The sequence below is a fragment of the Salvelinus fontinalis genome, chromosome 4 (assembly GCF_029448725.1).
Source record: "Salvelinus fontinalis isolate EN_2023a chromosome 4, ASM2944872v1, whole genome shotgun sequence".
Classification (NCBI taxonomy): Eukaryota; Metazoa; Chordata; class Actinopteri; order Salmoniformes; family Salmonidae; genus Salvelinus; species Salvelinus fontinalis.
In genome coordinates, this window is record NC_074668.1 from 9,014,903 (window position 1) to 9,030,839 (window position 15,937).

General features: G+C 45.2%; 1 protein-coding gene across 1 annotated transcript; it reads right to left on the reverse strand.

Annotated features, from left to right (window-relative positions):
- Positions 1-3,743: 3,743 nt before the first annotated feature.
- Positions 3,744-5,444, reverse strand: gdnfb (glial cell derived neurotrophic factor b). Its single transcript, XM_055918422.1, has 2 exons — positions 5,188-5,444; positions 3,744-4,513 (listed from the first exon to the last, which is right to left on the reverse strand). The coding sequence occupies exons 1-2, from the start codon at positions 5,384-5,386 to the stop codon at positions 4,014-4,016; spliced, it is 699 nt and encodes a 232-aa protein (XP_055774397.1). The 5' UTR covers positions 5,387-5,444; the 3' UTR covers positions 3,744-4,013.
- Positions 5,445-15,937: the final 10,493 nt, after the last annotated feature.

Consider the following 15,937-nt stretch of genomic DNA (forward strand, 5'->3'; position numbering starts at 1 on the left):
GCCATATTAGCCCCGACTCTTCCCATATTCCCATACAACTGACTCACGTTGAAAGATTTCAGAGTTGTGAAACCCGGTCACACACAGCCTTATGGTCCCTGTGTTTCATATCCCCCTTGGCCTGACCCCCCCCCCCCCCCCCATCTGATGTTATCATCCTCCCACTTCATGTTTGAGGTCATTTTTCCACATTCTTTGTCTTTTCACACATTGCCGCATGGCAGCATCAGAGAGAGCCAAGTCTACTGATCATCAACCATTTTGTCCTGATTATAGAAATTGCCGTTTGTATCTGAAAAAGCTCTTTTGAAACCAAACCCCCCCCCCCCCCCCCCCCCCAGGGACGAGGAGTGTGTTTTCGCTCATACATGTATTTAGCACCTGCTTTGCCACCACCTGTGTTCTGTTACCAGATAGCAGTTGGACTGGGTGTCTAGGTTCAGTCGTAGGGTATTGTCCTTCATTTACAAGTGGCCTACGATACCCTAACAATAGTCCGTGGTGTAGCTCATCTAACGATCTGGTCACCTCTTTGTTCCTGGACGTGTAATTATTTCCTCTGTTGTGTTGATGGGCTGAGTCATTGTGTCAAGGCCATGGGGATGGGGAGGGCTGGATCACATGTCAACCACACTACATCTCATGTTTTCTATTCCACCTCTTCTACATCTTCACCTCCCTCTCGTGTTGTCGCTCCGTTCACATGAAAGCTTACCTGTTTCCTCCATCTGATAAGATTGGACTTCATTTGACCCTTCTCTCCCTTCTCTATTCTTCTTCCTACTGCTTTGAACATTATTTTAGTCCCTGTGTGTGGTTTTCTCTCCTGGTCTAAAATAACACTGATGAAACAGACAACACTGATGAAACAGACAATGCCGTTTTGAAACGGCTGCCTCTGTGTAGACCTCTCTCTGTGTAGACCTCTCTCTGTGTAGACCTCTCTCTGTGTAGACCTCTCTCTGTGTAGACCTCTCTGTGTAGACCTCTCTCTGTGTAGACCTCTCTCTGTGTAGACCTCTCTCTGTGTAGACCTACCTCTCTCTGTGTAGACCTCTCTCTGTGTAGACCTCTCTCTGTGTAGACCTCTCTCTGTGTAGACCTACCTACCTCTGTGTAGACCTCTCTCTGTGTAGACCTCTCTCTGTGTAGACCTACCTACCTCTGTGTAGACCTCTCTCTGTGTAGACCTACCTACCTCTGTGTAGACCTCTCTCTGTGTAGACCTACCTACCTCTGTGTAGACCTACCTTTGTGTAGACCTCTCTGTGTAGACCTCTCTCTGTGTAGATCTCTCTCTGTGTAGACCTCTCTCTGTGTAGACCTACCTCTCTCTGTGTAGACCTACCTCTCTCTGTGTAGACCTACCTACCTCTGTGTAGACCTCTCTCTGTGTAGACCTACCTACCTCTGTGTAGACCTACCTTTGTGTAGACCTCTCTGTGTAGACCTCTCTCTGTGTAGATATCTCTCTGTGTAGACCTCTCTCTGTGTAGACCTACCTCTCTCTGTGTAGACCTACCTCTCTCTGTGTAGACCTACCTCTCTCTGTGTAGACCTACCTTTGTGTAGACCTCTCTCTGTGTAGACCTCTCTCTGTGTAGATCTACCTCTCTCGGTGTAGACCTACCTACCTCTCTCTGTGTAAACCTACCTCTCTCTGTGTAGACCTCTCTCTGTGTAGACCTCTCTCTGTATAGACCTACCTCTCTCTGTGTAGACCTACCTCTCTCTGTGTAGACCAATCGTATTTATAAAGACCTACCTCTCTCTGTGTAGACCTACCTCTCTCTGTGTAAACCAATCAATCAATCGTATTTATAAAGACCTACCTCTCTCTGTGTAGACCTACCTACCTCTGTGTAGACCAATCAATCAATCGTATTTATAAAGACCTACCTCTCTCTGTGTAGACCTACCTTTGTGTAGACCTCTCTCTATGTAGACCTCTCTCTTTGTAGACCTGCCTATGTATTTGCAGATAGTAAAGTCTGGTTCACAGTACAGGGCCAAGCCGAGATGTACTGGTCTGGCCTGGTTACACATCCACCATAGTTGTTGGAACAGTGTTGGAGAGGACAGTGTGTTAAGAAGATGTCCAAGCCAGCGCAGTGCGATTCGGGTCGGCCCCTACAGTGGGAATCAGGCGTACAAAATAATTGTTCAGATCAATATTATATTTTTAAAGGATCATAGCAAAGTCCCCAGTGGTTAGCATGCAGCCAGTTAGGGGATCAGACGTCACTGAACTAAACCCATTGAGGACTGTAATACCCAGTGAAGCAGCTCTCTCCAAGCAGCCCTGGAGTATAATCCACAAAGCTTTATCCTCACACACCGTGTCATCAGTATCAGACATGACAGACATGTCATAAGATTCCATAAGGAGTGGAGAGGCAAATGATGTCATTAGGGCATCCATAGAGGGCAGTGGGTCCTGATTGGGGCACAGGAGTGATGCACAGCCCTGAGCCTAACAATGCAATGTCTAAGGACCGATTTGATAGTACTAATCTGACTCTGTTTCTCAACTGCATAAGGTTTACAGAGCTCAAAAAGGGAGGATCTGTACAGCGCGGGATCTTAAAGGTGTTGTCAAACCGAGGGTGTAGTCATTTCATCCAAACCCTTTTAAATTAGTTTGCTGGATAGACCTATTTAGTGCCGTCCAAAATATTTTGGCTAGTAGTTTTGGAAAATGTAGCAATGTGGAATTGGATTGTAGGCCTATTAGTGGTGTATTCAAAAGCATGGGAAGAGAGTGTTTCTCCCCTCATTCACCAATCATGTTGTTTAATGCACCTCTCTACAATCTGTTTTCACTTGCATTGATACATTCTTCAAACATGCTAGCCAGAAGATTCCTGAGTATTGATTACAACCAGCTAACGATTTTAAATGACTAATAATATAAAATGGAAAAGAAAAGTGATCTAATTTAAAGATGACATAGGCCTATGAATTAACATGCAGTTGTTACCCATTGGCAGAGCGGTTGGAACCAATACAAAGTTATTAAAAAAACAAATAATGTATAAAAAATAGTTTTGAGAACTTTGGTTCAGTAATACAACTTAATAAGATCAGCACACAACTCTTCAACCCTGAATAATAAAGAACACCTTCCCTTTTTTTTATACCAGAATAATATCATTGAAATTCAGACAAGCGCACTAGTCTGAACAAAAAAAACACACAATCAACTGACTAAAGCACAAGCACACAAACCTTGAAGACCAGAGCAGGATAGCAGGTCTCTTTTGGCTGGCATGGGGACTAATATGTTTTTTGATGATGATGTGGAACCACTATGGTTATATCGAAGTCGAGCAGGATGCGGGAGGACAATATTTGACGACCCACAGGCTATGTTAAACGGACTGGTACTGTACCTAGGGTGCAGTTTTTCCAAAGTTATCTGTGTGGATTTCGCACATCGGATAGGATTAAATGCATAGAAATAGAACGGGAGCCCACATTCAAGTCAACGATTTGTCCGTTCTATTCATTCTGTTTCTATGCATTAAAAAAACTGGGCCCAGGATATAGAATAGCCTACTCTCACCAAAACCCTATAATATGCCCTTTTATCCATGACTTAAACCTTTGGCACTTATCGAGGAAATGACATAGAAATAAATAACAAGAAGATAATTCCTTTATTATAAAAACTGTAATAAATAAGAATAAGTTAATTAAATCTTTCTAAATATTGTAGACATTGTAATTCAGTATTTGCTGTACATGTTAAGTCCATTGTCAGCATCTAAAACCATCCATAGAGTCAGTATGATTTTGACGTCATCAGTTAGTGGTGGGATACAATTATCAATGGAGAGGTATGGCATGCCTCCTAAATCATCCTATCAACAACACAAAGCATTGGTAGGCCCTTTCATTTCATGTACCTTCAATGGGTCTAGGATGGCGTCTACAAAATGTATCTTAGTTTTTGATTCAAGCCATGTCCTCTCACTACTATTGACCCTCTTCTTAGTGACACAGGTCAGAGGTCAGACACAGCCACACCTCCGGGCAGAATGCTTCTTCATTGTATGGTACATCAAGTGGTCATCCAGGAAGGACAGGTCATCGTCAAAGGCGACTGGTCGACAGCAAGCGTGAGGCGGCGTTTCCGGCAGGAGCCTCTTGTTTTGGGTGAGGTTGTTGACGATTTTATCGTAGTTGGTTTCCGAGATCCTGCAAGGCCCGCTGCAGTACCGGAAGATCATTTCCTCGCTGGTTTGATAACCTAAACCCAGGTCCGTCACATTCAGGTGGATCTGTTTGAGCAGACAGCCTTGTCCTCTGCCCCCTTTCCCTCGTCCGCTCCCAGACCTCTCCCTCTGGTCCTTTCCTCTGGTTGCTCCCTTCCCTCCTTTCCTTCTCTCTCGTTTCATTCGTATCCTTGAGCCCGTGTCCAGGTGTAACGAGCTCTTCAGTCTACTGATGGTGACTTTGATGAAATCCACCACATCCTCAAACTGCTCTGGCTGAAGCTCATCCATGTTATCTGTCAGAGAGAAAAAAGAGCAAATCAGAGTCTGCGGTATATACTATGCACATCCTGAAAAGACTGGATACATACCTCATCCGCAGCAGTATATACTTTTAAAACTTCTCACAGAAATTGTATAGAATTTATGCACACAAAGTGTGGAGAGGGAATTCCCATGAAACTACAATATTTTATGTACCAATAGGCTACATGATATGTTCTTTGAGATTATCCTACAGATTGTGGTCAAATATTGTGGCAATGGAGCAGAATGTTCGGTTTTCTCTTTTCAAAACTGTTTGAATGGCTATTTTAGAATAAATAGTGAATTGTGCAAGGGTGTCAATATATTTGAGTGCATCTTTACATCTGACAGAGAGTCGTGTGATTTTAGAGTTATTGACTGGTCCTGTCATCTGATAGTGAAGTGCACCTAGCTGATACCTAGCTTTGGTCCAGGGTGTTAGTGCGGGAACTCAGGCCCTTCAATTGGTATTTTGTATTTATGTCATTGGGAGTGATCTATTCAAATATTCTTGCTTCTGAAACAAATAACACTATTAAACGTGTAGTGCAAAACCAGTCCGACCAAGAGGTAGACCTATTGCAGCCAAGTCAGTGACGTGGCCTACTTACATAGCAAGATTTAACCAAGATTTAATTCCAGAAATGAGAATGTCTGAACTTACATTGTGTTTCTACAGATAGCTCTTCCCTGTCGGCTGTTTCTGGACTTTTGGTTGAAAATATACTGAGATGCATTGGCGGGAAGTCATGGAGACTCTCTGAAGCGCGTGTTCTTTTTGTGGACTGTCGGTTCCGGAGAGGGCTCGTATGTACGCTGCTCAGCAGCACGAAACAGGTGGTAAGGGTGTCCCATAACTTCATTGTAGAACTTAGTCCAATTGTGGAACCTGCCCTGGGTCAAAGAAATTCCCGTTGGAACATAAATACCGAGTAAACATTTTCCCTTGGCGATAAACCTATGGGTGATGGTTATCCTCAATTTATATCAGGTCCATGCCAACTTTTTTAAGATTCTGAATGCAAAGTAATATGTTTTAGAGTTCAATATCTAAAATCCATTGACAGATTTAACAATTAGGATAATATAGAATTTCAATCCAATTTCACGATGACAACCTGTCCATGCGCTGCGAAGCGACCGTTTTTTCCCTAAATTCCAGATGTCAGTCACTCTACTACTCTACACTTCTACAAATTGTCCAATAATAACTGCTTGGCATAAAGAATAAAACATCAAAAGTGGTTAATAAGCAAATGTGCCATGCAACAGTAAGACCGAAAGTGCCATGATTGTTCGAGAACTAAGAATGGAATCAACTGGTAGCCTATGCGATGTCCAATGCGAATTATGTCCAATGCGAATTATGTCCAATGAAGAAGAAAATGCTTCATCTACACCATAGTTGTTGTTTAGTAAAATTCCATTTGGTTTAAGGCTTTCTCAAGGTAGGTAAACCAGTTAGTGTGAAGTAAACTAGCTTCGAGATTAGTGTTGGTGGTCCTCATTGTTCCGAATTCCGCGCAGCTCCTACTGGTCTTGGTGTTGAGGGAGTCAGCGGGTGGAGCAGATTTATACAGTGGGTTGGGGAGTGCTGACGTCTCGTAATCCGCCCTCTCTAGTGTGCTGCTCTCCGCACCATCTAACACGAGAAATGGCCCAACATACTTTATTGAAGTAGATTGCAGTGGTTGTCTTCAAGAGAAATACTGAAGACCGTAGGCAACTGTATTTATGAATCCACTCTCAAATGTTGTTAATATGATGTGGTTGCAGACATCGGATTAAAGAAGAGACTCATAACTCCAGTTAGTTTAAAGATGCATATTACACATTTCCTGGAGATACTATGATTTTGCACTAAAGGCCTATTTTACAGTTGTTTTGAGGTCATTTAGGATTTAGCATTTAGGATATCTTTCATTTCCATGTGATTACTGTGCATGGTGTTGCTGCCATGCTGTGTTGTTGTCTTAGCTCTCTTTTAATGTAGTGTTGTGGTGTCTCTCTTGTTGTGATGTGTTTTGTCCAATATTATTATTATTTTTTTTAAATCGCAGCCTCTGTCCCTGCAGGAGGCCTTTTGCCTTTTGGCAGGCTGTCATTGAAATATATTTTAGATTCTTCAAAGTAGCCACCCTTTGCCTTGATGACAGCTTTGCACACTCTTGGCATTCTCTCAACCAGCTTCATGTGGTAGATACCACTAATGCATTCCAATTAACAGGTGTGCCTTGTGTTCAAGTTAATTTGTGGAATTTCTTTCCTTCTTAATACGTTTGAGCCAATCAGCTGTTTTGTGACAAGGTAGGGTTGGTATACAGAAGATAGCCCTATTTGGTAAAAGACCAAGTCCATATTATGGCAAGAACTGCTCAAATTTATCAAAGCGAAATGACAGTTCATCATTACTTTAAGACATGAAGGTCAGTCAAACCGGAAAATTTCAAGAACTGGCTCTCATGAGGACCGCCACAGGAAAGGAAGACCCAGAGTTACCTCTGCTGCAGAGGATAAATTCATTACAGTTACCAGCCTTAGAAATTGCAGCCCAAATAATTGCTTCACAGAGTTCAAGTAACAGACACATCTCAACATGTAGGAGTGTCCAAACCATTGACTCGTACTGTATGTAAATGTGACATTTCAGTTTTTTTAGTTAAATAAAAAAAAAATCTAAAAAATTCGAAACTGTTTTTGCTTTGTCATTATGGGGTATTATGTGTAGATTGATGAGGGAAAAGGGGTCTGAATACTTTCCGAAAGCACTGTACATTAAAATACAAAAACACAGTCATTGGAAGCACAAAACAAAATGTCACAAATCACCCAGAAAAACAGTTACTCTACAAATAAGGCCCCGAACAATACTTTAAATTGCCCGAATCTTCATGATATGACATCCATCTTATACAGACCCAGGACAGCCACAATCATCATCCATGTTGTCATATGGATAAAGGTCCAAATGAAATGTGAGGTTTACAGTTTAAGGGGTTATGATCACTTTATGCTGATAGTAAAGGAGGGGGCTCACTCTGTTACAACAGTTGCTTCATACAACGAGAGTGAGGGAGCTCATGAACAAGTCCCTCTACCAAAATGCCTGAGCACAGAAAGACAGGGGCAGTTCCTCACAGAGCACTAGATGCCTTCAGCTTGGATTTCTGAGCTTTAGATTTATGTTTCGGTGAGGCATGTTTAGAAAGAGAAAGGAATCAACTCTTACGAAGATTTTATTGAAATATTTCGTCACGTTCCCACTAAAATTCGCCAAGCGAGGCTTTGACGACCTATTTCTCTGCCTTCTGAGCTTGAACTCTAAACGGAGCTTGGCCAGCAGATAACATTTCCCATCAGGGGAGTAATTGTGGACGTATATCGCTTACCTCGGGCGGGTATTATATGACTTCACTGGACTGAAAATCCTGCTAAGAATCGGTGTAATTTAGACATTTAACCTAAAACACACCTCCATGAGAAGGAAGATGATCTGTCTTAGTCTTTAAGGAGCTTAGTTGAAGCAATGACTTCTTTATACAGAGAGAAGTCCTTACCCAATTCCAAAGTTTGACTTGAGAATTTCAGATTGGTGTCAATATTTGTCAGTTTGGAATATTGCTTAAAGCCTTTGCCCCGCCTATAGGAAACTCTGTTGGAAACACTGGATAGAGAGAAGAGGTGTAGGAGGAGTGTTAATGAGTAAGCTTAGGACTTTGCCATGAATGAAGCTGTATAGGGGGGAGTCGCCTCCTGATGCCGTATCACGGTCTCCATATACCAGGTCAAAGAACAGAGTGGTCAGGGACTTTGTGTGTCATTGCGTGCGTGTCAAGTGTCCTTTTGCCAGATGTCGTTAAACTTGTTTACGGTGAATCTACTGTGTACACCCACCCAGCCGTAAAGAGCACAACTGGTCAATTGAAAAGCCATTTGTACACACGTTATGTTTAGAACAGCATTTTCCTCCCTCAACATCAAACACTATACAGTACATAAAAATGCCATAGTTTTGTCAAAAGCCAAATGCATCCTAATTGCCACCCTATTCCCTATCTAGCACACTACTTGCTACCAGAGCCCTACAAATGTAGTGTACTATAAAGGGAATAGGGTGCCATTTGGAACACGCACATTGTGTCGTTACAATGTCATGTTATGTGAGTTCATCTGATTACTGCAATTTCAAAGGAATTGTAACTTAAGATCTGATATGACATATTGATGGTTATCTCAACACATGGCTTGATAATGTGAAGATAAGAATGGCCGAAATGTCAGGTAGATAGTGAAAACAGTTTCAGGATTTAACTGAAAAACAAATGTGGGCACATGGTTAATGAATGTTTGACAATCCTAGAAATATAATGATTTATTCTATGAATGTAATATCTGGGGTCAGGTTAGCATTTTCCCCACTAATGGTTAAGGTTAGGATTGGGAGAGGGGAAGCTGACCCTAGATCTGTACGAGGTGAAACTACCCCGGGACTTTCACTTTCCACTGACAAAAAACATCTGTAGTTGGATTCATGTCATCCAGGATAAAAATTCTAGGCCTATGTTTTCCCAGATACAAAAGAGTCCATAACCAACCCACAACATAAATACATGATAATGGAATTGCCCTTGAGAAGAGTCCATTTTGTAAACTCAAATTACTTATGATAAGATGTAACTTGTGTTTTTACAGAGGAATAAACATTTATATCAAATCAAATGTTATTTGTCACATGCACCGAATACGACAGGTGTAGACCTTACAGTGAAATGCTTACTTACAAGCCCTTAACCAACAATGCAGTTTTAAGAAAAATAAGTGTTAAGTAAAAAAATAAAAATAACAAATAGTTAAAGAGCAGCAGTAAAATAACAGAAGCAAGGCTATATACAGGGTTACTGGTACAGAGTCAATGTACCGGCACCTCCTGTATATAGATTAATTGAGGTCATTTAGGTAATATGTACATGTAGGTAGAGTTAAATTGACTATGTATAGATAATAACCAGAGAGTAGCAGCAGCGTGGGGGGTGGGGCAATGCAAATAGTCTGGGTAGCCATTTGATTAGCTGTTCAGGAGTCTTATGGCTTGGGGGTAGAAGCTGTTAAGAAGCCTTTTGGACCTAGACTTGGCGCTCTGCTACTGCTTGCAGTGCGGTAGCAGAGAGAACAGTCTATGACTAGGGCGGCTGGAGTCTTTGACAATTTTTAGGGCCTTCCTCTGACACCGCCTGGTATAGAGGTCCTGGATGGCAGGAAGCTTGGCCCCAGTGATGTACTGGGCCGTACGCACTACCCTCTGTAGTGCCTTGTGGTCGGAGGCCGAGCAGTTGCCATACCAGGCATTTATGCAACCAGTCAGGATGCTCTCGATAGTGCAACTGTAGAACCTTTTGAGGATCTGAGAAACCATGCCAAACCTTTTCATTCTCTTGAGGGGGAATAGGCTTTGTCATGCCCTCTTCACGACTGTCTTGGTGTGTTTGGACCATCTTAGTTTGTTTGTGATGTGGACACCAAGGAACTTGAAGCTCTCAACCTGCTCCACTACAGCCCCATCGATGAGAATGGGGGCGTACTCGGTCCTCCTTTTCTTGTAGTCCACAATCATCTCTTTTGTCTTGATCACATTGAGGGAGAGGTTGTTGTCCTGGCAATACACGGCCAAGTCTCTGACCTCCTCCCTATACAGTAGGCTGTCTCATCATTGTCGATGATCAGGCCTGCCACTGTTGTGTTGTCGGCAAACTTAATGATGGTGTTGGAGTCGTGCCTCACCATGCATTCATGGGTGAAAAGGGAGTACAGGAGGGGACTGAACACGCACCCCTGAGGGGCCCCCGTGTTGAGGATCAGCGTGGCGGATGTGTTGCTACCTACCCTTACCACCTGGGGGCGGCCTGTCAGGAAGTCCAGGATCCAGTTGCAGAGGGTAGTCCCAGGGTCCCTAGCTTAGTGATGAGCTTTGAGGGCACTATGGTGTTGAATGCTGAGCTGTAGTCAATGAATAGTATTCTCACGTAGGTTTTCCTTTTGTCCTTTTGTCCAGGTGGGAAATGGCAGTGTGGAGTGCGATAGGGATTGCATCATCTGTGGATCTGTTGGGGCGGTATGCAAATTGGAGTGGGTCTAGGGTTTCTGAGATAATGGTGTTGATGTGAGCCATGACCAGCCTTTCAAAGCACTTCATGGCTACAGACGTGAGTGCTACGGGTCGGTAGTCATTTATGCAGGTAACCTTAGTGTTCTTAGGCACAGGTACTATGGAGGTCTGCTTGAAACATGTTGATATTACAGACTCGGTCAGGGACAGGTTGAAAATGTCAGTGAAGACACTTGCCAGTTGGTCAGCGCATGCTCAGAGTACACATCCTGGTAATCCGTCTGGCCTTGTGAATGTTAAAGGTCAAACTCACATCGGCTGTGGAGAGCGTGATCACACAGTCATCTGGAACAGCTGGTGCTCTCATGCATGCTTCAGTGTTGCTTGCCTCGAAGCGAGCATAGAAGTAATTTAGCTCATCTGGTAGGCTCGTGTCACTGGGCAGCTCACAGCGATGCTTCCCTTTTGTAGTCTGTCATTTAGATGGTTTGTGTGGTATTAGACAAGACATCATTAATAAAAGCACATTTTCCACAGAAGGTCTTTGTTTCTAGTCAAACACAACCCTGTCTGTCTAACTTTAATACGGTGTTCTGAGATATGTCACGACCGTCGTATGAATAATTTGACCAAGGCGCAGCGTGAGTAAAGTTCCACATTTTAATGGTAGTGAAACTTCCAAAACAACAAAGATATAACGATCGTGAAATAAGTAGCGCACATAGGCACTCATACAAAACAATATCCCACATCTCAGGTGGGAAAAAGGACACACTAAGTTTGATCCCCAATTAGAGGTAACGATCATCAGCTGCCTCCAATTGGGAACCATACACACACCAACATAGAAATATAATACCTAGAAACCCCCCTAGTCACGCCCTGACCTAAAACACCATAGAGAACCCCGATGGCCCTCTATGGTCAGGGCGTGACAGCACCCCCCCCCCTCCCAAAGGTGCGGACTCCAACCACAAACCTGAAACTAGATGGAGAGGGTTAGGGTGGGCATTTTGCGTCAGTGGCGGCTCCGGCCAAGAAGCTAGGCTGAATGCCAAGCCTGGACTGGGCACCGGCGCAGAGAAAGGCTCCGGCCATGGAGCGGGACTATACGCCGTGCCTGGACTGGGCACCGGTGCAGAGGAAGGCTCCAGCCATGGCACCGGCGCAGGAAGCTCCGGGCCATGGACCGTCGCTGGAAGTTCCGGGCCATGAACTGTCGCTGGAAGCTCCGGACCGTGAACCGTCGCTGGAAGCTCCGGACCGTGAACCTTCGCTGGAAGCTCCAGACCGTGAACCGTCGCTGGAGGTTCTGGGCTGTAGACCGTCGCTGGAGGCTCCGGATTGTACACACGCACTGGTGGACGAGTGCGGGGAGCCGGCACAGGTTGCACCGGACTGATGACACGCTCTTCAGGGCGAGTGCGGGGAGCCGGCACAGGACATACCGGGCTGAGGAGGCGCACTGGAGGCCTGGTGCGTGTGTAACGGATGTGAAATGGCTAACTAGTTAGCGGGTACGCGCTAGTGGCATTTCAATCAGTTACGTCACTTGCTCTGAGACTTAAGTAGGGTTTCCCCTTGCTCTGCAAGGGCCGTGGCCTTTGTGGAGCGATGGGTAACGACCGTGCTTCGTGGGCAACCGTTGTTGATGTGTGCAGAGGGTCCCTGGTTCGCGCCCGTGTCGGGGCGAGGGGACGGTGTAAAGTTATACTGTTACATTGATGCTGTTGACCCGGATCACTGGTTGCTGCGGAAAAGGAGGAGGTTGAAAGGGGGGTGAGTGTAACGGATGTGAAATGGCTAGCTAGTTAGCGGGTACGCGCTAGTGGCATTTCAATCAGTTACGTCACTTGCTCTGAGACTTAAGTAGGGTTTCCCCTTGCTCTGCAAGGGCCGCGGCTTTTGTGGAGCGATGGGTAACGACGCTTCATGGGTGACTGTTGATGTGTGCAGAGGGTCCCTGGTTCGCGCCCGTGTCGGGGCGAGGGGACGACGTAAAGTTATACTGTTACACGTGGAGCCGGCACAGATTGCACCGGTCTGATGACACGCTCTTCAGGGCGAGTGCGGGGAGCCGGCACAGGACGTACCGGGCTGAGGAGGCGCACTGGAGGCCTGGTGCGTGGAGCCGGCACAGGTTGCACCGGACTGATGACACGCTCTTCAAAACGCCTGCGCTGCAGCATACTCCTAGCCAACATCTCTCTCTGATATCCTTCCTCAACCTGCTCCATCGACTCCCAGACGGTCTCTGGCTCTCTCCTAGGCTCGGCCCACCGCCCCTTGTGCCCCCTCCCCCCAAAAAACTTGGGGTTGCCCTTGGGCTGTTTGTGGCCGCGGTCCTCCTTTACTCCTCAGCGACTCGGCCAAAGAAGGGTCTCGCATCTACCTAGTATCTCTTCCCATGACCAACTCTCCTTCACCTCCTGGGCACGCTGCTTGGTCCTGACTAGGTGCGATATTCTGTCACGACCGTCGTATCTCTTCCCATGACCAACTCTCCTTCACCTCCTGGGCACGCTGCTTGGTCCTGACTAGGTGCGATATTCTGTCACGACCGTCGTATCTCTTCCCATGACCAACTCTCCTTCACCTCCTGGGCACGCTGCTTGGTCCTGTAGTGGTGCGATATTCTGTCACGACCGTCGTATGAATAATTGGACCAAGGCGCAGCGTGAGTAAAGTTCCACATTTTAATGGTAGTGAAACTTCCAAAACAACAAAGACATAACGATCGTGAAATACGTAGCGCACATATGCACTCATACAAAACAATATCCCGCATCGCAGGTGGGAAAAAGGACACACTAAGTTTGATCCCCAATTAGAGGTAACGATCATCAGCTGCCTCCAATTGGGAACCATACACACACCAACATAGAAATATAATACCTAGAAACCCCCCTAGTCACGCCCTGACCTAAAACACCATAGAGAACCCCGATGGCTCTCTATGGTCAGGGAGTGACAAGATCGGCCTATCCACATTTAGCTTAATAGTTTAGGGTCCTCAATTGCAACTCTAGACCTCGAAGCCAGTTCTGCTGCTTTTCTTCATTATTCCCCACTAATCAGGGACTGACTTAGACCTGGGACACCAGGTATGTGCAATTAATTATCAGGTGGAACTGAAAACCAGCAGACTCAGGACCTCGTAAGGTAATAGTTGAATACCCCTGGTTTGGGGTATATCTCAGCGAGATATCCCTGTGTTGTCATGTTCCACATGTACAAAGGACTTCACAAATGATCAGTGTTTGTCTTTTTGAGTTATGTTCTATTTGTCAAAGTACTATAGGCTTGTACTTGTGTGTAGTCTTGTAGAAGTCAATTAAAGAAGTTTACTAGTGTTGGCCACTTTCCAAGGTTTTAAATGCTACCAGCAGCCACAGTGCCGGACAGGCATCCAAATTGCAGGGCCAGAGTTGGAGCTGTTGCTGTGTCTCTGTAGCTTAGTGGTCAAGATAGGCCTTGGTTTATCACAAGGCTTTTGTGCCTTCCATTTCACCTTGTCCAGGGGGTGTACTTGTACGTCAAGCTGCCTCACTCACGCTACAGAAACAGGAGATGACCAATGGGCCATTCTGGCTCAGATAAGGCTTACTTAATGTCACATTGTTAAAAATAACGGAATAAAAAATGAAGGAGAGGATGATGAAAGGATCTTTTTCATATCAGGCATGCATCAGAGGTACAGTCTTCTCTACTGTCATCATGGTACAGTCCTCTCTACTGTCATCATGGTACAGTCCTCTCTACTGTCATCAGAGGTACAGTCCTCTCTACTGTCACCAGAGGTACAGTCCTCTCCACTGTCATCATGGTACAGTCCTCTCTACTGTCATCAGAGGTACAGTCCTCTCTACTGTCACCATGGTACAGTCCTTTCTACTGTCATCATGGTACAGTCCTCTCTACTGTCATCAGAGGTACAGTCCTCTCTACTGTCATCAGAGTTAAGGTCCTCTCTACTGTCATCGTGGTACAGTCCTCACCACTGTCATCATGGTACAGTCCTCTCTACTGTCATCATGGTACAGTCCTCTCTACTGTCATCATGGTACAGTCCTCTCCACTGTCATCATGGTACAGTCCTCTCTACTGTCATCAGAGGTACAGTCCTCTCTACTGTCATCATGGTACAGTCCTCTCTACTGTCATCATGGTACAGTCCTCTCTATTGTCATCAGAAGTACAGTCCTCTCTACTGTTATCAGAGGTACAGTCCTCTCTACTGTCATCAGAGGTACAGTCCTCTCTACTGTCATCGTGGTACAGTCCTCACCACTGTCATCATGGTACAGTCCTCTCTACTCTCATCATGGTACAGTCCTCTCTACTGTCATCATGGTACAGTCCTCTCTACTCTCATCATGGTACAGTCCTCTCTACTGTCATCATGGTACAGTCCTCTCTACTGTCATCATGGTACAGTCCTCTGTACTCTCATCATGGTACAGTCCTCTCTACTCTCATCATGGTAGAGTCCTCTCTACTGTCATCATGGTACAATCCTCTCTACTGTCATCATGGTACAATCCTCTCTACTGTCATCATGGTACAATCCTCTCTACTGTCATCATGGTACAGTCCTCTCTACTGTCATCATGCTACAGTCTTCTCTACTGTCATCATGCTACAGTCCTCTCTACTGTCATCATGCTACAGTCCTCTCTACTGTCATCAGAGGTACAGTCCTATTTTCTCTCTTCATGGTAGAATCCTCTCTACTGTCATCATAGTACAGTCCTCTCTACTCTCGTCATAGTACAGTCCTCTCTACTCTCGTCATGGTACAGTCATCTCTTTATCTCATTAGAGGTACAGTCCTCTCTATTTGCATTAGAGGTACAGTCCTTTCTACTGTCATCATGGTACAGTCTTCTCTACTGACATCATTGTACAGTCCTCGCTACTCTTGTCAGAGGTACAGTCCTCTCTACTCTCGTCAGAGGTACAGTCCTCTCTACTCTCGTCAGAGCTACAGTCCACTCTACTGTCGTCAGAGGTACAGTCCTTTCTACTGTCGTCAGAGGTACAGTTCTCTCTACTGTCGTCAGAGGTACAGTCCTCTCTACTGTCGTCAGAGGTACAGTCCTCGCTACTCTCGTCAGAGGTACAGTCCTCGCTACTCTCGCCAGAGGTACAGTCCTCGCTACTCTCGCCAGAGGTACAGTCCTCGCTACTCTCGCCAGAGGTACAGTCCTCGCTACTCTCGCCAGAGGTACAGTCCTCGCTACTCTCGCCAGAGGTACAGTCCTCGCTACTCTCGCCAGAGGTACAGTCCTCGCTACTCTCGCCAGATGTA

Excerpts from the sequence above, each read along its gene's own strand:
- gdnfb (XM_055918422.1), bottom strand. The coding sequence starts at position 5,386 with ATGAAGTTATGGGACACCCTTACCACCTGTTTCGTGCTGCTGAGCAGC. Across the intron at positions 4,514-5,187 it reads GCTATCTGTAGAAACACAAT|ATAACATGGATGAGCTTCAG; the intron begins GTAAGTTCAGAC and ends TCTCTCTGACAG.